This window comes from Alligator mississippiensis, chromosome 13 (assembly GCF_030867095.1).
Source record: "Alligator mississippiensis isolate rAllMis1 chromosome 13, rAllMis1, whole genome shotgun sequence".
In the NCBI taxonomy this organism is placed as follows: domain Eukaryota; kingdom Metazoa; phylum Chordata; order Crocodylia; family Alligatoridae; genus Alligator; species Alligator mississippiensis.
In genome coordinates this window covers 7,130,121-7,155,755 of record NC_081836.1, presented here as the reverse complement: position 1 = coordinate 7,155,755, position 25,635 = coordinate 7,130,121, and the positions used below count along the sequence as shown (strand labels likewise).

Below are 25,635 nucleotides of genomic sequence, written 5' to 3'. Positions count from 1 at the left end.
CCAAATTTGATACTGAACAGATGTCAAAAAGTAACATTATATTCTAAAAGTTAACATCATCTATAACATGAGTACGGACTGTTTTTCAGAGTGACTATATAGTATATGAGGACATTTTGGCTCTTCTGTTAAGTTTTTTGTTCCTTGTGTATTTTGATGGCATGAAAAGTCTTTTGGTCTTTCGTCTCAGGTTTGTGTGCGCACAGTAAGCTGACACGCCTAGGTTTTTCAAAGAGCTGTAGAATCTCTTAAGAATTGCAAAAGACCATTTGCAAGTTAATTATATTTGCACGAGATAAATTAATATTACTCGCTACCCTGGGAATTTAATATCAGTGTGGAAGGTTAGGTGCCAGAACTGGCAAGAGAATTTGAGGCATATTCTGAAAGGTCTTCTTTCTCTTTGACTAGATCTACTAAGGATTCCTCCTGCTTCACAGTTGTTCTGAACAACCTCCGCGTGTTTTTAATCTTTGATTGGCTGTTCCTTGTTCATGACTTTCTACATACTCCAAGTGATTTTAAAAAGCAGGACACTGTCACACCTTCCCAACAGCGCAGTTACAGCAGTGAAATGACTGTCCTTCCAAAAGCAGTGAAGAGTGGAGTAGTTACAAAACGTTCTTCACTCCAGGCGTCTAATGAAAAGCAGCTGGAAGTCAGGATTAATGTAACAGGTAAATACATGCTGCTTTCTGCATACATAAAGAATAGGCAGTTTGCCATTAGGAGCTCTCCTGTTTAAATATAACAGAATAATGTTGAAGCAATAAAATATCAGGTGGTAGAGGAGCAGATGATAAAAAACCTCTATTGCTCTCTTAAAAAATGTTTAAAAATAATGTTTCTTTCATGCTTAAGTATGTGCCATTTATTTTGGTTAGGCACTGAATTTGTGGTGGTTGAGGACATGTCATGCTTTGATACCAGTGCAATTATTCTGAAAGGGACTACTGTTCTCACTTACAAGCCCAAATTGCTGGATCGTCCTTTCTCTGGCAGCTTTTTTGGTATTGAGGTAAGAAGAAACAATTCTGGTTTTATAAAGCGTTTAGTTAAACACTCGGTCAGTTCAGTAATGTGCCCTGTTAAAACCTAAATATGAAAGATTTCACAGTGGAATACTTTGCCGTTCGGTCTGTTTTTCCAGACTTTTTTCTGACTTTGTCAGATTTCCTCAGTCTCACGGTAATACAAAAATGGTTTCTGCTTTGCTTCTGCCACCACATTCAAGTAATTAGTTAAAACTTCAGAACACTGTTAGTCAAGTATATTTTTCTAAGTGACTTGGCCTCCATACTTTAACTTACATAGCCCCGATATCTGAAATGAAACTGCTCGACTATTTTTTTTTCCAGGTTGGAGACAACATTCTGGGCAATGCCTTTGATAAAATTAAGTTGTGCTTGTGAAAATGTTACTTCTGAGCAACAATGTGTATTATAACTTGTGTACGTGCACAATGTGTAACATTTAACTCGTGTATCTTTAATCTTCATGTTAACTTCTTTTAATATGGATGGAAGTTATTAGTCATGCAGTAGCACTAAGTCTAACTATCCACCATGGAATAAAAAACACCCTTTGGATTTAAAGCTTGGTGTTTGATCCCTCAAAATGAGGGTCCCCGACTCTGTGGTTGCACTTCAGAACATTTTTGAAAAATTTCCATTTATTCATCTTACAAATGGTACTTGATGAAGTATTTGAGATTTTCAGATTTGAAGTCTGAAAAGAAAGTCCACGTCAGTCTAATAGTTTCCTTTGTGATAATGATAAAAATACTGAAACACTAAATTGAGTGCTAAATGAAAGCCTTTCTCCTTCAGGCCATCAATTCAACTCCAGCTCAGGAGTGATAATTAGTATCTGATGGCTTTATAATGGCATGCTTGAAATCTGTTTTTCCATCTATTTTATCCATCAACAAAAAAGCTACCACTGCAATTAAGAATAATTGAATAATGTACTGATGTTTTCAGGAGGGTCTGAGAAGTGAATGGGTAATGAAGACTGATCCAGTCTACTGTTCCTTGTCCTCCATTCTCAGAAATGATAGCTTTTTCTCAAGTGCGGGTGAAGCACTGTGGGGAAGCCTGCCTTGCCAGTCTGTTATGTTTTGTGGATGACATAAATGTCCGAGGCAGTGACTCTCAACCAGGGTGCTGTGGCACCCTGGGATGCTTTGATCCTTTTGAGGGTTCTGCAAGGTGCTGTGCAATGACACCCCTGTTAGGTGTGCAGAAATGATTTACAAAATTAACTCAGAGATTTCAAATAGGAATCCAGCATCAAAAACTTTCTGGTTTGTGGTTGTCTTTCTGAGTTTTTGCAAAGGAATTGCTCTATTACTTTTTTTGTAATCAAAAAATGAGTGAAAGTTTAGAGTTAGCATTTTCCAAGGGGTGCCATGAGTCTAAAAGGATTGAGAACCACTGGTGTAAGAGCCTCAGTCGAATACCTTTTCCTAAATTTACACAAAAGTATTTAATTGACAGTTTGACAAAGACCTTAGTTTGTATGACATACATTTTTACAAAACCGTGTCAGTGAATTTAAGGATGAAGTAATAGGAAAGGGGTTTCTTAACAATAATACATTGGGAAAGCTTTCTTGGTTTGTTTCATCTGCTTGTTCCCTTTCTAAATGGTGATTCCCAGAAGACTTTGAAAGGTTCGCTGTGGCAGCAGTAGCAGAAAAATACCCTGTATGTGCAGTCTTTTTTGATTTTTCTTTCCCTTTTTCCCCCCCTAACTCCTCCACCTTTCAATCGTTTTAGGTGTTTTCATGCCGCTTGGGAAATGAGCAAGACACTGCACTGTCCATAATTGATCCTGTACAAATTCAGATGGAACTGATTGGGAATTCTGCATACCCAAGTGGTTCAGGATTGCTGGATGCCTTCAATAGTGAGGATTTTCCACCAGTTCTAGAGGTATTACCAAGAAAATAAATGAAAAAAATTGTCAACCTAAAAATGGTTTAGGCTGATGCTGGAGACTCCAAAATGGTGCTTTTTCACATAGCTAAGAAAAGGATAAGGCAATTCTTTAAAATAAATAGAGAAACAGGCACATGGACATTATTTTGGTGGTGAGAGAGGAGTGATTTCTCATGGTGTTTTTTAATTATTAGATACATTTATTAAAGAGAAGAACAACAACAGCAAAAATCCATTACTGCAAAAACACAAAGCTGTGACTTAGATTCCCAATGGTAACTTTCTAGTGTATGATCATATCTTACAGTACTTTCTTTTGTAAGTCTGCCTGTTATCATGGCTTGTTAAAAAATACATTTAGAGATATTATTTTTCCCTTTAAGCAAGCAAGCAAACAGTCCACCTGGTTTGAGATTTTAAAATAAATGGTACCAAACTTCTTCCTTACTGAAAGATCTTCTGCATGCACAAATGGTTCATCCTTTAGTTGTTGGCCTTGAGGCCTTCTAAAATTTATGCGTTATTGGTTAATTACAGAAACTTGGCAGTTTTAACCATCTCATCTATTGTAGCTTTCCTGCTAGAAACGTGTTGCTACAAGATACAGTATGCAAAAATTACACAAATAGAATAAAAATGGTAACTTAAAACTTTAATCATACCAGTTTTTGTTTTGTTTAGATTCAGTTGCAAGCATTGAACATCAGACTGTCTTACAATGATGTCCAGCTGTTTTTGGCCATTGCAAAGTCCATCCCTCAGCAAACTAGTGCTGCCGTGCCTGACTCTTCCATCTCAGATGCTGAGAGTGCTGCTAGTAATCTTTCCAGTTCATCTTGGGCAAATGAGACCTTATCAACATTTGAAAGCAAAGAGGCATCTAAACACACATTGGATCCTGTTCTTGGTATGCCTTTAACTATTAGACCAAAACCATTTTCCATGCTTTAAGGAGACTTCTGTGAGAAAAGCTGGATGTAATGTTTAACAACAGATGCTTGTAGCTTGGTTGTATGAAATCTGTATTTCATCAGTTTAGGTATGCATGTGATATTGTTAGATAGTCAGTCTGCTTCTGTTATGAAAGTAGATTACTCAATTTTAGTTTATACTTGACTTGAATCAGTATTGCCTATCTTGATACAGTAGCAGGATGCAGTAATGCTTAGGTAAGAAACAGTACAAGGGGAGTGATGTTACTTTAAATGGTTTAAGTAAATGAAACATTGGCCTTCCCCACTCCACTAGCAAGCTTTTATGGGTGCCAAAAATATTGCCAAAAATAACCTGATACACAAGAATGAAAATGGCTATACCTTCTTCACTGTTATTTAGGCAAAATAGAACTGAAAATAGATGAGGAATCTTTCACTGCATGAAAGGGTTTAACATATGGATCCAAGAACAGTTAGTCCAAACTGTAATTAAGTGCCTATTCTTATGCCTAAGGCAGTTGATTTTTAGCCTGGTCTAAAATACAAAACATTAAACAAGTTGTGCTGTTTGGACTGAAATATCCCTGAATCCTTAATATAGGTATGTATTTTAAATAGAAGTACTTGGGGCTCTCAGAATTAGATCCATTTTTAAACAAGAGGACATCACATTTTTAAAATAAAGACAGGTAAAGCAACTACTTTATAGAGACTAATGCTTGACTTAATTACAGAGGTACAGCTGGCTCGACTTCAGGAACTGGGATTTAGCATGGATGACTGTCGCAAAGCACTTTTAATTTGCCAAGGTAATTTCAGATCTGTTTTATATGTAGTTTTAGTTTTGATCATGGTTTCCTGTCTTGCTACAGTGGAACAGTCAGACTAGCAGTTACTTGAGATGTAGACAGGTGCCCTCTACCTAGTCTTCTACCCTTCTGTCACCAAAATATGGTTCATATATACCTCCTTCAAATACTTTTATTTTATGCCCTGTTACTATTTATATTTTGAACTGTGTTCTCTCTCGTGTGTTTGTTGATTTAAAAGATTATTCAGAGAAGCAAAATGTCTCACTTTAAACATTATATACTACTCTACCCTGCTGTAGCAATCTCTCAACACTGATCACTGTTTTGCTGTAGTTGTATATGGATTATCCTCCTCGTTTACAGGTACTCAGATTTTAATCCAACAAAATGCTGTATTGCCCCCTAAAGAATAACGATGGTCTTCATGAATATGAAGTTATTTCGTAATTGTAACTTTCCTTATTTTCCTGACATTAAACACCACTTTAGCCATTTGTTTTTGGGTTTTATAGGGAATTGCTTTATATAAATACTTTTTCCATCAAACACATATTAAGTAAATGGGTTTTTTTGGTGTTTTTTTTCTTTTCTTATCTTTTAAGGCCAGTTGAAAAAAGCAGCAAGTTGGTTGTTTAAGAATGCCGAACCTTTGAAATCCATCTCACCAGCCTCTCGTCGAGATAGCCAGGGAGCTGTGCCGGTTCAGTTTGTTTCTGGAGTGGAGATTAAAGCAGAAAGCATATGCATTTGTTTTATTGATGACTGCATGGACTGTGATGTCCCTTTGGCCGAGTTAACCTTTTCACGTGAGTTTCTTGCTTGCTTAATTGTCTTTTTAATCACTTATGTGATTGAAACAGTGGTTGGCAACGTTTTCTAGCAGTGGACCAGAAAGACCCGGTTTGGGTCCGAGGCAGACTGACGTTAAAACCTGGCCGCCACTGCTACTGAAGCTGATTTTTTTTTCTCTGCCCATGCTGCAGTCAGGTAGCAGAGTACTTCAGTGCTTGAATGTCCTCTGAAGCCACCAGATCCATGGCTGGATCCAGTGGCCCAACAGCCCAGATCTGGCCAATTGCTGATTTCTGATTTTAAAGAATCCTGTGCCCGTTGCTGGATATGTTCCTAGTCTGCATTTCAGTCTGGTAGCACCAGAAAGATTTTTTTAAAAGAATATTTTTTGTGTACTTTCTCTGCAAAGTAAATATAATTGAACAAATATGTTCGCTGTGTAGCCGAAGAATGGGTGGTGAATGTGAAATGGTGTTAGTCTGGGTACTGGTCGGGTCTAATACAGATCAGGGCTGTGTGTAAGTCTAATACAGGGCTGTTTGTGTTAAACAGTGAACAAGGGCATTGGAAGTTACTACTCCCCATTTTGCTGCCTTCCCTCCTTCCTGTTTCTGAACTCAAAATGCATTCTTTGTGAAAAAGTGATTTGGTGTTCACTAAGCACAGCCCACCTTTGAATAAAAGCCAAGGAGTCAGGGTGATTTTAATATAGGTTTTCTTCCCCTGTTAATTTTCTGTTTGCATTAGTAGGTTCTCTAATATAAAGTCTGACAGAAGGATGTGGGAGGCCGTGTTCTATTAAGAGGTAGATAATTAAGCCTTTATTAAGGAAGGAAGCTGGATCACTCTCTACCTAGACTTCTGGCAAAAGCTACTCAAGTATTTTTATATGTAGATTGCACAGAGGAAAGAGAAAAGAACATTTTCCACATTTAAAATAACTTGTAATTAAATCCTTTGGGATATTACCTTGCAGGGTTTATAATGTTTATTTGCTTTCTGATCACTGGTCCAGGACAGAACTTTGGGAAGTTTATAGGCACTGATAGCATTTGGGCTGGTCTCCCTAACTAGCTCTCGAACTTCAAGAGATACTGGACCTTAAAATTATCTTGTGGCGACTACCGTTTCGTTTTGTTTTCCTTGTCTTCTGTTGCACCAGACTTCTAGCACCAGCAACCTGCAAGATAGATTAAAGATAGAGAAAAATGATTTGTGATGATTGAAATTCAATGTTCCTAGTTATGTTCAGAGGACATTTATTCATGGTATTTGGATGCAACAGTGTTACTAAGTTCATGATAGTTGAAAAAGGGAATGGAAAGATTGCAGTCAGATGCAAACAGTTTTTTGTATTGCTGCTGGACCGTTGGCGAGCAGTCTGCTCTCACAGTTTACCAGGGGCCTGCCTTACTTTTTTTTTTGTCCGTGCTTGACCCAAGAAATTGCTCACTTGCCCCTGAAATTTAACAGCTCTCTGGTCACAGAGGTTTTGTATCTGAATCATAGTGGTTTTTGGTTTTGATGTCTTTATGGGAATCGAGGAATTTCTTAATGATTTACTGGAGTTGTATATGTTATCAGTTTCGGTTTAAATATACCTGGCAACTTGACAGTAATGAGATTCTTTTTGCGCTTGTAGGAGATACCAAATGCAGGTTAAAAGTCAGAGGTCAGGACCATGTCTGCTTCTTTCTGTGCATAATGGCGTACTTGTCGTGATTTGAACCCTGGAGTGCTTCAGTGCAAAAAAGAATTATTTGTACAGCTTGTTATTTTGTTTAAAAAGCACTGTTAGATATTTTTATACTATTCAGAAAAAAACCTATCCATTTCTTGTGAATGTCTCCTTGAAGGAAGGCCTCAGTCATACTTCTCTTGCAGTAGTATAATGTTCACTTCTGTTACAGGTTTGAATTTTCTCCAGCATGTGAGAGCCAACCCTGAAGGCTATGCTCATTTTACACTCTCTGGAGATTATTATAACCGTGAGCTTTCGGGTAAATATAAAATATATCCATGTATATATTATTATTGTAGGATTTGGAAAGCAGTTTTGCATACTTTAGTAGTCTGGACTTCACTCAACATAAAATGTATGTAAGGGGGTAGGGGAGGGTTGCTGCATCAGCATGTGGTCTGTAAAGAAGAAGAAAAGCTTAATTTGAATGCATATAACAGAAATTTAAAGGGTTAGCGTTGACACAAATATCATGTTTGCTTTCCATTTTGGTTGTTAATTCTTTCGTTCAATCCTATTTGTCCTTTTTTAAATACAAGGACTATGAGAGCCTCCAAGTAGATTTAAAAGATCTGCAAAAGGCAAGGATTTTCATGGGTAATATCTTTTATTGGACCAACTGCGTGGTTAAGGTGGACATAGGCAAGCTTTCAGGTATTACAGTACACGTCCTCAAGCACAGCAGTGTTAGGTAGCTGATAGGACAAAAAAATATCCGTTTAACCCATTTTAAAAAAGCACATTTTAAACCTGATAGAAGGGAACTGGGGCTAAACTTTTATGTGGGAAATGAGACCGTTATAGTCTTTTTAGATGAGATTCCTCAAAACAGAGTATAGGAGCTGTCATGGTTTAGTGCCCTGGCCCTGCACACTGCATGTAGCCTGTGGGCTGGACCTGGTGCTGCACACAGCATAGGGGGGGTGGTCTGGGGTGCGCACTACATGTGGCACCCTGCTAGACCAGCTCTGTGCATTGCCTCTGGCACCTGTCCAGATCAGGCCATGTCAGAACCAGCATAAAGGGCTGGGCCGGACAGGCACCACATGGATCATGCATCCCCTGCGCTGCATGCAGAACGTGCAGTCAGTCCAGCCCCACACTCTGCCTGCAGCATGTGCTGGCCCCAGAGCCTGCTGTGCACAGGGCTGGTACGGGGCACAGAACAAGGGGCCTACATCATAGGCTGCATGCTGTGCCCAGAGTGACCCCTTGTGCTGCCTGCAGTGCCAGGTCCTGCTCATGTGTAGTGCAGCACATGCCTCATGCCAGCGCCAGGTGCACAGATGAGCCCTGGGGCTGGTGTCTGCTGTGTGTGGTGTGTAGGCTGGACCCCGCACCTTGGATGCTGCACAAGGACCCGCAGACTCAGCTGGGACCCAGTGCCTCTCATCCTTCCCATTGGGCTTGGGTGAATTTGATACCCCTAGTTTAATGTGTAAGTGCACCAGTGGCAGGGGACAACATTTTGGGTCTACAAAATCTGATTTCTTAATGGGTCAACAGGAAGGACATCTTCAAAAATAAATAGGCAGCGATAAAGCAATTAATTATCTTAGCAAACCAGAATAAGCTGTTTTTTTGCTTTTTTTGCCATGTCCTTCAGTTTCATGATAGTATCCATAAATATTTGCTGCCAAATTCTCTGTTATTGTACAGAATCCTATTGAAATTAATTTACGCTCGTACTATTACTGAATTTTGTTTGAAGCTGTTAGTTCTTTCTAGTACTTTCCTTTATAACAGCACTTGGTATTTGCTGTGTTTCTCCTGTTTTGAACAACTTCCTACTATTTGGGAATATGCTCAGCTAGGTGTGTGTGTGTGTGTGTGTGTGTGTGTGTGTACACACACACACACACACACACACACACACACACACACACACACACACACAAAGTTCATCTTAAATGCCGATTGAAAACAAAGGGCCTTTTCATGAAGGTTTGTCTTTAGTGGGAACTTTGTACGTAAGCCGCTTTCCAATATGTGCTGCATAAGTCTGTCTAATAGATGTAACACTTTTGATATTGTTCTAAGGTTGGGAACCGTTCATTGAACCATGGCCGTGTTCAGTGTCATGGCAACAACAGGCAGCCAGCCGCCTACATCCTTCTCGACTAAAGCTGGAAGTGAAAGCCAGACATCGTTTAGATATCAACATTACATCGGTGTTGTTAGGTGCGTATGATAGCACTCTTAGACCATTATTATTCAACATAATAGCGCTTTGCATGGAATAGACTTGACAGATCTCTCTGAGTCCCAGTTTTTACTGCAGTCAAAGGCGAAGACTTGGCCTAAAGCTCTCAAGATTTTTTAGATGGCTAAACTAGGCAGGTGTTCATTCTGACCATCAACATATTATCAGAGGCTATGAGAGCGTGAAGACTTCAATTATGTATTTCAGAACTTAATAAGCACTCCATCTGTGGTCGTTTGAAGTCAACAGATTTTGTGCCAAGTGTAATTTATTAATGAAAAACAGGATTTTATAAAACTTTCCATCTAGAATTACAGGCAGTCCTCGACTTACTCTTTCGTACTTACAACATTTATAAATTGATACCTTGTTTCAACTTTCTCACATCTGTTTTGACTTTACAACACTTGATCCGACGCCATGCCATGTCAGCGAACAAGTTTGCTGTGCCATCCATCTCCCTGGAGAACATCTGTCCAAACTTCCTTGGACGCTTTCTTTAAGAAAGCAGATGAGATTCCAGACAACCTGCAGCAGAGACTCCTGAGAAGGCTCCAGTCAAGAGCCCTTCAAAAAGTCCAGCAAAGTCACCTCAAAGAAGTTCTTCCAAATCAATATGATTGCTGTTTACAATCTAAGTACACTAATGTAGCTATATTACTCATCTGTGATTGATTGAGTACAAAATTCCTGGTTATTTTTGGTGAAAATAGGGTATCGGGCTTTGGTTCAGGAACCAATCCACCATTATAACATTGTTTCCTATGGGAAAATCGGTTCTGAGTTACAATGTTTCAACTTAAGATGTGGTTTTCAGGAACCAGTTGTGACCTAAGTCCGAGGACTGCCCGTATTGTGATAACCTTAGCAATTTGTAGAAAGCTGGCAGGTATAGTATATGACTGCTCACTTGGTCCAGACACGATGCATATAGATATTTCTGCACAAAGCCAGAGCTGTGAAGCAGTTCGAATTTTGACTTCATTTTAAAATGAAAAGTGAATACTGCTTTGGAAGGGGTGTACTTGGTAGCCGTGTTGGTCCGAGGCAAAAAGACATCAAAAAACCCCCCTTAGAACTGTTGGTTCCAAAACGATACCTTTTATTAGACCAACTGGAAAATGGCAAGAAAGTTGTCCTTTTCTGCAAGCTTGCAGAAACCTTTCCCGAAAGCTTACAGAAAAGGACAATTTTCTTGCCGTTTTCCAGTTGGTCTAATAAAAGGTATCATTTTGGAACCAAGAGTTCTAGTTTTTTGTATGTCTTACTGCTTTGAAATACACTTACGAAAGAGTGCCAAAAACTTGCAAATGTAGCTCCAAACCATTACACACTGTGCCTGGAACAGATGTGGTAAATAAAATGAATTTTATTTTATTTTTATTTACCCCTTGCACATGTGATATTACCCCCAAGATCACTTAAAAGAAAGCAAATGATACGATTTTGTTAAGCCTCCTAATTTAGAGTTTGTGATGTAGCCAAGTTCAATACATGGGTACAATGGAAGGTGGCTGCTTTGCGAATACCGCTGTGTTTTCTTGACTGGCAAATTTCATGTAACCAGTGAAAGTTAGCTGTTCCAGCCAACAGCTAGAATGACTTCAAAGTGACTTATTCTGTTTGATGTGGAAGAGGGATTTTAGGAACACATTTTAATGACCTAGCATGGGTACTTTATTCAAGTGTTAGCTTTCTTTAAGCTCTGTTCTTATTTCTTGCTGTCTTCGTTTATATCGCTCTAGAACAGTATACTTGCACCAAACAGTCATGGATGGCAGATTACTGTAAACAGGACAAAGAGGAGGACACGGTCGTATCAGAAGATTGGATGGGCTCTTCTGTGGATCCACCATGTTTTGGACAGAGTATGATGATTGCTAGTCACATTTCTTTTTTTGAAATGCTTGTGATGTAGGCAACAACTGCTTTTAAAATGTTACAAACGCAAAGCTTGGTTTTTATCAGCGCTTGGTGCCTTTAAGGAATGCATGGTAAATGTGTATTAATTTCTGCTTTATGGCCATAACCCCTTGAAGAGCATTTTCAGTTTTAATGAGAAAGCTGCACTACTGATTTCACCTCTCTTTTTCTGTCAGGCAGACTGTTGGGTAAAACAGTGGAGGAGAAAGTAGGGTAGAAGTGTGGCAGCTGCTGCGTGTCCAGCTCTGGGGAGGAGTGTATCTCATGTTTTTCAATAGTGGCCTCCCTTGCTCATTATAGAATAGTGCTAAAGGTTTCCAAAGAAAGCCTCTCCACTTTACTTATCATGAAGGATGACAGCTTTTGACTCATTACCCTCAGGATTAAGAAGGTAGAAATAGAGGGACTCTAGTGCCGAATGTGAAACCTGCCACATTCCCAGGGCAAGTTAAAGATAGTGCAAGGATCTGACCCTATTATTTTTCATGTACTCTGGTTCCTTCCTCTGTGCTGACTCTTATTCCTCTTTGACTGTTGAACTGACAACTCTTTTTCAGACAAGAGAAAAACAAAAAGCAGGTTTTGCTGTTTTGTGTCTCCTTTGCGGTATGACTTGGAGACTTCCAAGAATTAATGTTCAGTAGTATAGGAGCCACCTAACAACAACAGAGAAAGAGGTGTGTGGTCTGTCCAGCTGGCACAGAGTGGTCAGATTTCACCTGTCAGAGCTCGTTAGCTGAAGAAGAAGGACAATTAGTTTCCCTTCTTGCTGAGCATACCAGTTTTCTGCAAGTTCTGAAATTCTTGGGGAATGCTGAGTCTCTGTGCCCAAGCATCATTTGACTGCCACGTGTGCCGCCTCTGCATAAACATAACCTTTCAAAGTAGCAAACCCCACGTTTGAATTTCAAACTGTATACGTCTCCTTTATTTACAGTTTTTTTCTGTTATGGTGGTATATTTAAACCTGGCACTTCTAATCTCACTGCCAGAGTCGGTAGTGAAGCTACACATAAAAGTAGTGATTTTACACCGTACATCGATTCATTTCGGATCCCTCTAACATTTGCATTATTAATTTATGGATTCCGTTTGCTAGTGAATAGGTGACCATAAATAATAAAGTACCCCCTTTCCGTAAGCAAAAAAGATGATCCTTGTAGACTGTATATTTTGTTGAAACAGTTAAGAAATAAACAATGTTTCTTAGTCCCAATAGTTAAATTAAGATTTGCTTAGTTTAACATAATTGAATTTCTGAATGAAATTATATTAAGTCTCGTAATGGCTTTGTTTTCCCCGTTACTTTCACGAGAGCATAGTTTATAGTAGCTCCTGACACTTCTCCCACTATGTTACAAGGAGCTTTTCCTGCAAGGGATAGAAAGTCACCAGGTCAGAATTTAGCACAAGGAAACGGGTACTGCTGCGTTGCAGATTGCATGGTGCCAACTGTCTATAACTTTCCTTGTTCTTGTATGTGTATCGGTGAAGAATCTATCCGTGTATCTGCATTTTTCCTTACCTGCTAACTTTGTCTTTCCTGTCTGCCAGGCCTTCCCCTGGTCTACCTTAGAACTAGGAGTACAGCCAGTTTGACTAACCTAGAACATCAGATCTATGCTAGAGGTACTGTAATATAGAGAGAGAGAGAAGAGAATGCTTTGTGTTTGCTAAGAAATGTCTTGTATAATAAATATGCACTGAATGTACGATTTGCCTGTAAATAAGCCTCTAATCCTTGTATATGAAAGCTAACAAGGGCCTTGCTTATTAGCTTTCTTTTCCCCCTGCTAAGCACCCTATATTTCTCTCGTGCCTCTCTGGGTATGTTAGCAAGGAGAGGATCAGGCACCCCTGACTAGGAAGGATCTCTCCTTGGGGAAAAGAAATCAAAATAACAGATGTTGTAAGGCTGTTGTAAGCCCATTTCCTAGACAAAAGGATAAAAAATTGGTAGAAATTTCTCGATTATATAAACAAGTCCTGTAAAGACAGTACTTAAATGCTAAGATGATCTGATAGTCTGTTCAGTAAACATACTCTTCCTGCAGTTGTCACCCATAGTTGAAATGTTTAAGAAGCATATTTATTCATTTTCAGTGTGTGTTATAAGGTAAAAAAAATATTAAGAAGTGAAATTATAATTTATCTGTCTCATGTTTAACTTCCACAATCTCTTTGAGCAAAACTTTCCTGTTTTAAAGTAAGATTTTGGATTTGTAGCATTACGGAAAAATAAATAACACCGTTTTCACGTGGGAAATTGTCCTATGACATGTTAACAGATGGGTGGGGAATGCCTCCTATAAATCCACATTTGCAGTCTGTTTACATCACTCTTCATAAATATTTACCCTTAGGGGTACACAGACAGTTCACAGAATTCAACGAAAAAAATATCAGGACAATATAGGGATTAAGTTTTTCTTAGGAGTAATTTAATTTGTTTAGAAGAGATTGTGTAACCTTGACATGTGCCCATTAAATGATTCACTAATACGTGGAGAAAATTGTATGCAAAAGGAAGGTGACCCTGTGGGGAAGATTAGCCTACGTAAGAATTTGGTCCAAAACTTGTTTGCTGGAAAACCAAATGTTTTGTGCTCCTAGGACTGGGTCTAATGAGAATTGCTACAAAAAGAACATGACTAATTGATTTGTGTGGTGTGGGGGAAAACATGTTGAGCTGTGATTTCTGATGTCTTGAGAGTATGCAATCTACACAGCATGCTCTTTGAAAATTATCACACTGTGGAGACTTAGGCCTCAACCCAAGCATTTCTTTTCCAGCCTCTCTTAAATCTAAATCAACATCTGGTTGACTACCAGCTTAAAAGTACATCAGGTTTTTGCTCTGCCATTTTATGTAGCCAGAGCCAAATTGTAATGGCTTAAGTCAGGTCCGTTGTTAGACGACTTTTGTGCATTTATGATTAGGCAGAAGATGAACTGTTGATCTTGAGCTGGATTTTTTTGCCACTGAAACGAGAGGAAATTCTGACATCAATTTTAATGTAATCAGAATCAAGTCCTAACTAGTATTACGTAAATCACAAACCATCTTTGTCATTCAGTATTTTGGAGGAAAGTTGAATCTGATGAATGGTAACACGTTCAAGGACTTTATTTTTACAAGACAGCGTTGTGTAAAGAGACTTTTAAAGGTTCCACATTCTTGAACCTTCTAGACCAGTCTTTTATATTTTTACTTTTGGGTTACCCCTTTCATGCAGCAGCTTCCCAGTTATTCCCTAGTTTTGCACTGTGGGAATTAAGATTGAAAGGAATTGTATGGTTTGACAATATTTTGGACCTTAGAGTATAAAGAAACGTTCAAGTAAGTAAGGGCTTGTGTATACAGGGACACTTAACACAATCCAGATTAAAGTCATATTGGTAGTTAAAGTTTATTAATGTACATCATAGCACAGTTTATTTGGACGTTCTTATTCCGAATTAATAGCCTTAATTCGGTTTAACTTAATTCACCTAATTACCGTTCAAGTTTTTAAAGTGAGTCTGAAAAGAGAAAAAATGCATTTTCTGCCTTTTCACTTGCTATCCTACAGGTAATGAAAGACTAGAGTTTACTTATTGTGCTCTTGTTTCTGGCCTTGTCATTTAAAAGACTGTATGCTGAGCACTGTTGGTTTTGGTTTTTCAGAATTTTTATATAACATCATGTTGCAGTATTTTCTAGAGTACTACATCTACTGAGCAGCCACTCTGCGTGCTTTGTAAAGAATTCTTTGACAGTTTGTCAGTAAGAATCAGTCACATAAAAAACCCCACAAAACACACACAGTTTGTTAGTAGATTTCACTGAAATAGGAAAGGGGAGTTTAGCCTTCTGCTCTTTGTATTAAATTGTTATTAACATAGCTATGGAAGGCACAAAAGACAGTAGAGGAGCCTCATTTTTCAATGACTGACTTTTAGTTTGGACCTCTTAACTACTTCAGTTGATGTTTGAATAAATTCAGGTTGGTTTGGTTTTATTCTTTATTATGCAGCTTTATAAGCCAGTTCCATTGAGAATGTTTCGACCTTGCAGCCTTTGTAGAATCATAGAAAACGAGGGTTGGGAGGGACCTCCGGAGGTCACATCTAGTCCAATCCCCTGCTCCAAGCAGGACCAGCCCCAACTAGATCATCCCAGCCAAGGCTTTGTCTAGCCAGGTCTTAAAAACCTCCAAGGATGGAGACTTTTTGTAAATGACACAAATTGCTTTTAAGTGCAAGGTGAATGTCTTGAAGGGTGTATAATAGCTGACATTAAAGTTTTTTTCTAATGGCTTAAATCCAACTTAGGATAGTAGTAATTGAATGTGGTGGCTACTTTCTGAGAATTTGGAGCCTGTAAAAATAACTGTTATTTTGAATCCAGTTCCTAATTGTGCAGCTGTCAGCATAATCACTATACTGAAGATGCAGACCTTCATACCAGTGGTGTTCCTCCCCCGGCCCGTCAGTCAGATCTTGTCTGTGAATCCTTGTCACCTGACCCGCTGGGTTTCCCACAGGTCTGAAACTTTTGCGGTGAGGGAGCAGTGACAGTTAATTGCTGCTCTCTTGTTGCCAAAAGTCCTGACCCGTGGGGAGCCCCTTAGGCCAGATAGCATGTCCTGGTGTGCCCGCAGGGCTGATCAGATGGGTGCATGCCCACCAGGTGAACAGGTTGAGCACCACTGCTTTATAGATTTGGTATAGGCACCAAGGAATGTGTGAACTCATTTTTTTTATTTCCACAGGACCCCTTTGATATAGGACAGGGTGGTCAAATTAGTGAATCTGTGTGGGGGAAAAAAACTTCTATATTCACTCTGTAACTGTCTTGTGTATTTAAAACTAGTACTGTCCATTTGGCACAGGGACTCCATAGACACGTAAAAAGAAAAAAGCAACAAACATGCTTTTATTTCTCTGCCGTTCTACATGTTACAAGTTCTACATGTTTCTTCTTTCCCTTTGGGCAGGTGTGAGTGTTGTAGACCTTTTTGTGTGTCTGTCAAGTTTCATGAGTACCTAAAATATTTCTGTGAGATGTGTTTAATAACGTTTTCTTACTCTGTAGCTGAAATGAAGACCCCAAAACGCAGACAACCCTTTGTGCCATTTGCTCTGAGGAATCACACTGGATGTACCCTGTGGTTTGCCACTCTAACTACTACACCTACCCGGTAAGGAGCTAGTATAATGATATTTGTGATAATGTGTATCGTGTGCCTGCTTTAGGGACTAAGGAAGATGGATACTTTTTCTATTATTATAGCTCAACTTTTCTGGCAGATGTCCCTCCCCCACCCCATCCTCGTTGCCCCTTCCCTCCACCCCTACTTTTAAAAAAGGGGTCTTAATAACGGTTAATATAAAACCAAAAGGAAGCATGGAAGTTCATCCTAAATTAAAAATATTCTGTTTCTAAAGTTTCCAGTACAGTTAGTGTTAAAAATCGCCTATTCATTAGAGCATCCCTTCTGCTTTTGAACCTCCTCAGCATTGTTGTGCAAAGAGCTTCATCCAGGCCTTTCCTCTCTGTCTAACAACCTGGAGAACTAGCCTAACAACTTCTAAAAGGTCATACCAAGCTAAGTGGAAATATTTTCATTGTAGTTCATTCAGAGATACATTTCACCCCATGATTCTTCTATTCCATCTCTCTTGAATATTTTTAAAATGTATAGGGCTCCTGGTTAGTATTTATCTTGCTACTATAACTGCTTTTCACCCAACAGTATCTAGACGTTTAAAGGGGCTAATGAGTGCATTTCTGCAACATTCATTCAGGATCTGTTTAATATGTGGGTTTTTAGTTTGATGTTCATATCTTTGCTGGGCCCTCTGGAAGTTTTTGCTAGCTATGAATTCAAGGCAAGTGTCAATGGCAAGTCCTTTTGTATAATATTTTTTATTAAGCTAGTTACACTGTTGCCACATCCAGAACTTTTCTTGGAAGTAATTCTGGATTTCCATATAAAACAATTTATATACCTAATAGTAACTTTTCTTAAACCTTCATGTCTCTTTAACAGAGAATGAATTCCACACATTAGATGTTCTTAGGGCAAATTTGTTTTGTAAATCACCCAGACTTTGTGGCTTTTAGTGATAAATCTACAAAGCAGGCTGTTTCCTTGTGTAAGTTTTCTAGATAGGTTACAGGCTCCCATTTAAATCTTTCCTACTCATAAACTAAACAATTTTTTCCTCTTGAAGTTAGAGTACATGCTACTAGGGTCTCTAGGGCCCCTATGCCATTGATAGTTTGCTATAGTGAAGTCTCTGTTTCTGAGTGACTTGGGGTGGGTACTTGGAGTTCAGCCCGCATGTTTGCCAGTTGCTACTCCATTGTGACATCTTCTAGTTTGGAGGCTTAGTTGATTTGGCTACCCTATAGTCCTTATTTAAATAGGATTCCTGTTGCCCACCTCCATATATAGGTAACTACAGTGGGATCTGTATGGACAGAATCATATTACATTTGCCTGTGATAGCAGGGACTAGACCTGATAACCCAGCAGTGCTGCACAGGTCGTTGTTTCTAAAGAGAGGTTATTTATCTGAGAATAACTAGAATTCTTGACATTCACTTGTGCATGCTGATCCCTACCAGTGAGGTTCGTATTATTAAGATCTCTTACCTGGATATTCTCTATTAGTGAAAGAAATGAGAGGTAGTTGCTCAAAAGGCAGAACAGTCCCATTGATTGTAGTTAATGCAAAGGTAAATAGAGCATATGTCTGGAGATATTGGTGGTATTCAGAGTCTGGGCTCATGGCCTTGATGTACAGATAGTGGGATCCTAGTAGACAAAAGCATGCCAGAGACCTGCAGTTTCTGTAAGTAACCTCTCTTTTGCAGAAGCATATAATCCAGGTATCATTCTTCTTACAGCGCGGCGTTATCTCACAGCGGCAGTCCTGGCGTTGTTTCTGAGGAAAATGGGACTTTGCTTGATGATGCACATAATGTCAGTGAGTGGCGAGAAGTTCTCACTGGGGAAGAAATTCCATTTGAATTTGAAGCCAGAGGAAAATTGAGACATAGGTGAAGGAGCAAATACTCAGTTTTCTTTGAAATTATCACTTGCACGTAGCCACAGGGACATACATTTGGGACACTACTCAATACTTTTTCGAGCATTTGCGTACCTTTCCACAATTTTTTTATATTTAACTTAAATTTTTTGGGGTACTACAAGTCTTTGAAAAAATGTCTATGGGTAAATTTTCCCAATAGTCAAGCAGGCAACTTGCATTCATGTCAGTGGGAGTTGTATTTATGTATCCAAGGTCGGGATTTGGCCCTCAGAAACTTACAAAAGACTTCATTTTCATTTTCCACAAAATGTATGTTCTGTATTTCTAGACAAAGATGATTTCAGGTTTCCTGTCCGTTTGCTTTTGTGAGCCTCAACACGTGCCTGTAAAGACTTTCTTGTTAGTTAGGTGACTTTAATACGAGCAGAGGCTGCTAATGAATATCTAACACGTTTGTCATTTTGCTTGTGTTCATGGCAAAGAAATGGGATATAGTTTTACTATTTGTATTGGGCAGCATTGGATAACATTCTCCTAAACCAAAGGCACGTATAATTTTCCGTTTGTTTTAAACAACACCTTTTACATTTAAATTGTCAGGATTTGACCGATTTTTGCCTTAGTGCAACAGACATTTAGAAATGAAGCAAGTCTGAATTTGTTATTTTGTCTTTCCCTGTAAGGTGACACTTTTAAATACAATCTGATTTGCTCTGAACTGACAGGCACACGCATGATCTAAGAATTCATCAGCTGCAAGTGAGAGTAAGTGGCTGGGAACAAGTCAATCCGGTGTCGGTAGACAAAGTTGGAATCTTTTTCCGTTATGCAGCACCTGACAAGAACACGTCGTCCTCTACTGTAAGTTCTGGTTCTAAGTACATTTTCAGTGACATCTCTTCATAAAGTTTTATTGTGGCTGCAAACTTCTTTGCAATTGAATCTGAAACCAATGACAGTTTACCGAGGGGACCCTTCTTTCCTGTCAGCTCGAATTGAGAGGGTTCAGCGATCTTTGGTTAGTTACTGACAGCTTTACACATTGCAAAGCCAACATAAATACTGCTGTCAGCAATGTTAAAGTCTGTGCTCAAAAGAGAATACTGGTTTGGAATGCCATCATTAATACTTTAATAATTGTTTCATAAATCCGTTGGATAAAACTGAATCCCACCAACGTTTCTTTTCAACTATGTCCTGTTTGTCTACTGTAGACTTATAGGGATTATTTTCACACGGTTCACTTATTGAAAATAAAATGCATCGACACGCTTGTATATATCTAGGGTTATACTTGGATTCAGTTGCTTTCACACCATTCTGTAGATTATGAATGAAAAAATTGTACTAACCCACAGACTTGCGTTTGTGATTGGGAGCTAATGCTGGAGCAATCTTATCTGTATCGGGAGTGGGTAACTTGTATGCCCAGTATAAGAAGTTGAGAGAGCAACCAGGGATATTGGAATTTGAAGGTTGTTGGCAGCAAGATTGTGCTTGAATTTTGAACTTTTATTTGAGAGGTTAGTTCAGTATTCACCAGTAGCTTTGAGGGGTTTTTGTTTAAATGTTTTAATAAATTCTGACAATTGTTGGTTATAGCACCCATAGCCTTACCTCAGTCTTCCTGCCCTATGTATAACAGTTACGGCTCATTTCAGGAAAATGATCTGGTAAAAAACAAACCAAAAACCCCACATATCCCTCTTACAGTCACAGTCTTCCAACATCTCTTCTCCCTTCATCTTACTAAAACAAGATCTATACTACAAAGTGTAGGAAGCACTCATTTATCATCTTTTTGACCTAATATTTTTCTGCTGCTTCTCCAAAGCAATGGAGAAGTGGTAAAACTGCTGACTTCAGCTTAGCTTCACTTCTCTTAAAGCAGTATCATGATTTAAAAAAGAGAAGTGTGCATTGATAATTTTTTTTCTTTTCTAGGTTGGGAGCCCAATCAGTAGAACAAATATAATACATCCGCATGTCTATGTGAGTACATTTCCCTACTTGTTTTAGATGTGCCTGAATTAAAGTAGCATAATTTCAAGTAGCAATTCTCTCTTGATTGATTGAGTGCACGGACAGAAAGCACCATGAGTTAGACTGACCCTCCTAACCAACAGACAAGCTGTTGGGTTGGGAGCTGCAGACATTCAGCTTTCCTCCCCTAGCCCTGTCTCCTCCCTCCAAGCTCTGGTGCTGTCTGCATGATGGGAGGGAGGGAGAAGGGAGGGGAGGGAGCTTGGGCTGGGGTTTGCCTGGCCTGTGCTAGAGATGGTGGATGAATTGGAGCGCCCCCACCCCGAGGTGGAGGGCTCCAATCTCTCCCCCTCCCACCCGAGCGTGTGCTGGGCAAGCCCTCAGCCCTAGCTCCCCCCCTCTCTTCTACCCCCCTGCCCATTGGGGGGTGAGGCTGGGGTGCATCAACCCAACCCCCTGGGCAGACAGAAGTTAATGAAAGTGTTCCACTTTGGAGTGCCTTCATATAATGAGGGTTAATTTGTCACATGCTCAGAGGGCTGTGCAGTCATGCTCTTCTCTTGGGGCATGGCTGTAAAGCACTTTCAAGGGGCTGATTGCAGAAATATAATTTCTGTCTGCGCCTTGAAAGACTTTGTGCAAATGATATCTACTCATTGGTGCTTACCTAATTATAGAAGTTGATATATTTAGGTGACATCTGATCTAATTACTCGGTTTTCTGTGAATGCATGGTGGTAGGTACTTTCCAATTCAGACTCCCTTGAAATAAAATATTTTTTCCCTTGTTTGTTTCCAAAGTAAGGGATTACCCAAAGAATAACGAGTGATTCCCTCCTGGTAGGACTACCCTTCGTAAAACCAAGGCTGCTAATTGTCCTTTGGATACAATTTCAGAAGAATATACATTTAATAGGGAAACACCAAATGCGTGATTTTTCCACTTTTCATTGTTATTTACATATAAAACACTAGCATTTAACACCATTGGTCATTCTACACATGTAAATAATGGCATAAGTTGCATGACATTTGGAGAAAAAGATCTCAGTCTCTAGAACAACTGAGCACATATTAAGCATGGCTCCCTGAAATTGTTAAATATAGGAGAGAATCTGCAGATTTGGACAGTACCTTAGAGGAAAAGAAAACTCATAATGGGGAATTTTCTTGGACTAGATTTATGGGCATTGACAGGGTAGCCGCAACAGTGGAAGGATTTGTGGGTTGTTATTTACATTTCTGTGTGATTGTGTGTGCGAGAGATTTTTTTTGAGAGCTGACCATAATTAATCATGATAAGACTTTTGAGAGCTTTTGGGAACTGTTAAGTCTGTTTTTTCTTAGCTCTGTTCTTATCTACTCTGATGCTGTAATCTTCAGTAATGCAAAAGAAAATACATTTTTAACACCTTGGAGCTGCTTGATGCATTTGCTCTTATGCAAAAAGGAAGCAGGAGAAAAGCTTGCATGCTATGGCAAGTTCACCTTTTCTCCACCTCTGACCTCTTAATTGCAGTAATATTTATTATAGCACCCAGAGGTTTCAGCTTTGGATTGTAATTGCCACGTTTAATGAATGACATATCATGAGCACAAATTGGTGACAGTCTAAATAACAATGGGTACTGGGCACAGATACAGAAGTAGGGCTGGAAGGCACCTCCAGAGGTCATCTAGTTCAACCCCCTGCCTGAGACAGGATCATCCCATACAAACTATAATCTCAACTCCACATAAGACTACCATCACCCTGACACAAAATAGACCTAGCACCCCAACCAGTCAGAGGTAAAGCAAGGAGCTATGGCAGGCAATGTCCTGCTTCTATAAAATGTTGTCAATGTATACTCAAGAAATCCGGGGTAGAGGACCCATACCCCCTGCTACAGAGAGACAAAAACCCCCATAGTCCATACCAGTCTGACCATGGGGTAGAATTCTTTCCTAGCCCCAAATATGGTGATTAATCTGACCCTGAGTGTATGGGCAAGATCCTTTAGACAGGAGCCTCCAGCATTGGCACACCACAAAGTCCCCATCTTTGGCTGTAGCCAACGCCCAATGCCTCTGGGAAGGTTTAATAACACCCTATCACATGTCAGATGTCAGATATCCAAACCATCAAAGTCTAACTTCTTCAATACCAAAATATTCTGTGCTTGCATTTGGGAACACGGGAAAACTGAAGCATAAGCAAAATCTCTTTAACTTTTTTTTTTTAAATTTCTGGTGACAATGTATGCAGTATTGGGGAACAAAAGAGACTTTCTGTGATGCAGAAACCTTTGATTTCATCATCCAAGGTTTCATGTGTATGTTTTGTTATATTCCAATCATATATGCTATCTGCAACACAAGAACATTTGTGGCTTATTCCTTCCCTTACCAAAGGCCAAATTTTCCAAAAATCAGTCTGCTTAAAGGCTGGATGACAAGCTGTACTTTTGATACATGAAGCAGTAAAAGGAGCACAGAATTGCTGAGTCCAGATATAAAAGGTTTTTGAAGGTTTGCCCCTCCCAAAATTTTTTCATCAAATCAGTTGACAAAGAAAAAGCCAAGAGCGATGCTAAGAGATCTTGGCACTTCTCCTTCATTTCTGTTCTTGTTATCAGCAGAGCTGAGAGCATAGGATTAAATGCCAGACCTGTGTATATGTTGCGTATGAACTGGTTACAGAGTTCAGAGATTAAAAGGGCAAACTTCCAAACTAAACTAAAATAAAATATAACATTTATAACATGCTAGTAAAATTATAATTGTTATAAACTTTTCTAGAACCTTCGCAATTCTTCTTTAATGACATAATATTATGAAGAAGGGGCAGATTAGTAATTGCATGACTAAAGTGAATATTGAGAGTTGCTTTCATTGGATAGTAAGTTTGGCTGTGGTCTCAGGATTACTTTATTTAAATATTTCCTATGTACTTTGTACTGAGAGCTCAGGGTATATTTTAAAAAGATATATTCCTGTGGTTTTTTTTCCCATGTGTTCTTATACTTGCTGAATATGTTGCTGGCAAGATTAAGCAAAACTATCTACATTTCTTAGCCTTATTTATTTTTTTTAACTTTGTTTTATTAAAAAATATTGGCAGTTCAAAATCCTGGACCCGCTATCCATTCTTCCACAAAAATAAGAACATTGTCAGCATGTTCTGGGCAGAGCTTTCTAAAATAATAGTTACTGAAGCCGGTTTTCTTTGGGCGCATATACAATGTGAATTTTTGTTCATGTAGTACATGGGGGGAGGGGCAAATTGTTTTAAAAATCCTCTAAAATTTTGTTACAGTGCATTGTGTGTGTACATGGGTTCTTCGTTTTGTTTTTTCTTAAAGCAGGGCATCAGTCTGAATAGATGTAATACAGGATTTTTCCTTGTTCTCTATATAGAAAGGCAGTGGCTATATAAAGGAATACATGATATTAATGCAAATAAAAATGAACTGAAATTTGAATTATTATAAATTATTTGATTTGCCTCCCCTCTCCCTAGAAACAAGGAATGCTGATAAAAATGTTTAACATAAATAATGCTCTCGATATTTGAGCTCAGGGGTGCCCACAATGCAGATTGCAGCTACATTTGTTTGCTGTAATGTATAGAGAATTGCTCAGAAGGAGTAAGGTATGTAGCAGAGCAGGTCTCAAGTCTACTGTCATCTAGTTGGGTTCCTTGGGGTTTTATTTTCATTGCTCTGTTTCTTTAGATTGACACATCTGAACAAAGCTTTTATATTTATCAGAGACTTCAGACATGCAAATAAATAGTATAGGTATCCAGGTTGTAGCCGTATTGGTCTAGAGGAAAAGGCAATCAGGACTTGTAGTAGAGATGATATCTTTTATTAGACCAACAAGATTTTTGCAAAAAAAGATCTTTAATAAATGTTATAGGCATACATATAAATTAGGTGTCGTCCTTGACAGGCTTTCCCCAGGTAGTCCAGGTGGTTGGTACTGAAGAGTTTGGGCATTCCTACTTGAGATGCTGTTGGTTGTACCTTTTGATACTTAAAGTTTCGATTGGCTTTGCAGTTTTCCTCATTGCCTCCAGTTCGGGTGGTATTTGAAGTTACCATGGAAGGTAGTGCCCGGAAGGTGATCACTGTGCGCTCTGCCCTGATTGTGAAGAACAGACTGGAAACACCAATGGAGTTGAGGCTAGATAGCCCTTCAGCTCCTGACAGTAAGTTTTGTGGGATGCTAATGCAAAAATCTAGAACTCTTGGTTCAGAGATGGTACCTTTTTAATAGACCAACTAAGAAATCACAAAAAAATAATATCGCACTGCTAAACCATCTAGTGGTGAGAAAAGCCTTGCTACCAAACCTGGTAGTGATAGTTCTGGCTTTTGTTCTTAAACGTTTTTTTGCCCTGTTAGTCTAGTAGCAGTGAATATATCTGCTCAAAAGCTCAAAATAGGAAGGTATCACTTAAAGATTTCCTCCAGATGGTATTTAGAGATTTTTATGAGGACGTAGTGTTTTACTATTAAATTTTACATAATATCAGGAATTTTGTGTTCTTTTGTGATGTCAGGTGCTTCTGTCTGAAGCACATTGCGGCCCGCGGGCTGGATGTGGCCCACTAGGCCATTCTATCTGGCTCCCAGGGCCCCTAAAAAATTAGAAAATTAATATTTATCTGCCCCTGCCTGCCTGTCATGCAGCTCTCAATGGCTCACCAAAACTCAGTAAGCGGCCCTCCACCCAAAATAAATGCCCACCCCTGTTTTAAAGAGTGAAGGAAAACTTCAAGTCACGCTTTGTTTCCTTGCCTCCTGTAGTGAAATAAAAGATTTTTCTCTTACCTTCCTTTGCCTTATGTCAGCGCCCACAATCTAGTCTTTACTCAGCTTCTGTTTTAAGATTTTATTATTTCAGTGAAATAACATATTTTTGACAGTTTAGGGAGGAGCTGTTTCTTTTTTTCCCATGCTACCAGTTATATAATCATTACGTTTTTTTTAAGACGGCAAATAAAATGCTAATGTGAATGAAGGTTTCAGTTCTCTTTTAGAGAATGGTCAGTTTATATCCTGCGGCACTGAGGACAGTTGTCTGCTACTAATTAATTTCTGGAACCACATTGTAAAAAAAACCTTGAGTTGGATTTTCATTGAGAGGGAGAAATACATTTCACAGATTTCAACAGTTTCTAAGCTATTAACAACAAGGTAGCCTTAAGTTTTGGGGTAAGTGGGAAAGAGAGGAAGTTGAGGGATCCTTGGGACTTTCAACTTGCTACTCAG

The 25,635-nt window shown here is 39.0% G+C and overlaps 1 protein-coding gene across 8 annotated transcripts in view; it reads left to right on the top strand.

Moving 5' to 3' along the window:
- Positions 1-25,635, top strand: part of VPS13D (vacuolar protein sorting 13 homolog D) — a 189,632-nt gene that overhangs the window by 55,473 nt on the left and 108,524 nt on the right. For 6 of the 8 annotated variants that reach the window (XM_019476110.2, XM_059716348.1, XM_059716349.1 and 3 more), the window contains 15 exons: positions 412-677; positions 885-1,018; positions 2,780-2,935; positions 3,623-3,848; positions 4,611-4,685; positions 5,291-5,494; positions 7,391-7,480; positions 9,262-9,402; positions 11,170-11,292; positions 12,902-12,976; positions 16,425-16,530; positions 18,246-18,398; positions 19,117-19,252; positions 20,336-20,383; positions 24,419-24,569. In XM_019476110.2, the coding sequence (XP_019331655.1) occupies positions 412-677; positions 885-1,018; positions 2,780-2,935; positions 3,623-3,848; positions 4,611-4,685; positions 5,291-5,494; positions 7,391-7,480; positions 9,262-9,402; positions 11,170-11,292; positions 12,902-12,976; positions 16,425-16,530; positions 18,246-18,398; positions 19,117-19,252; positions 20,336-20,383; positions 24,419-24,569 (2,084 nt within the window). The remainder of the gene's footprint in view (positions 1-411; positions 678-884; positions 1,019-2,779; positions 2,936-3,622; positions 3,849-4,610; positions 4,686-5,290; positions 5,495-7,390; positions 7,481-9,261; positions 9,403-11,169; positions 11,293-12,901; positions 12,977-16,424; positions 16,531-18,245; positions 18,399-19,116; positions 19,253-20,335; positions 20,384-24,418; positions 24,570-25,635) is intronic. The other 2 variants (XM_006264472.4, XM_059716350.1) reach the window with 1 other exon arrangement.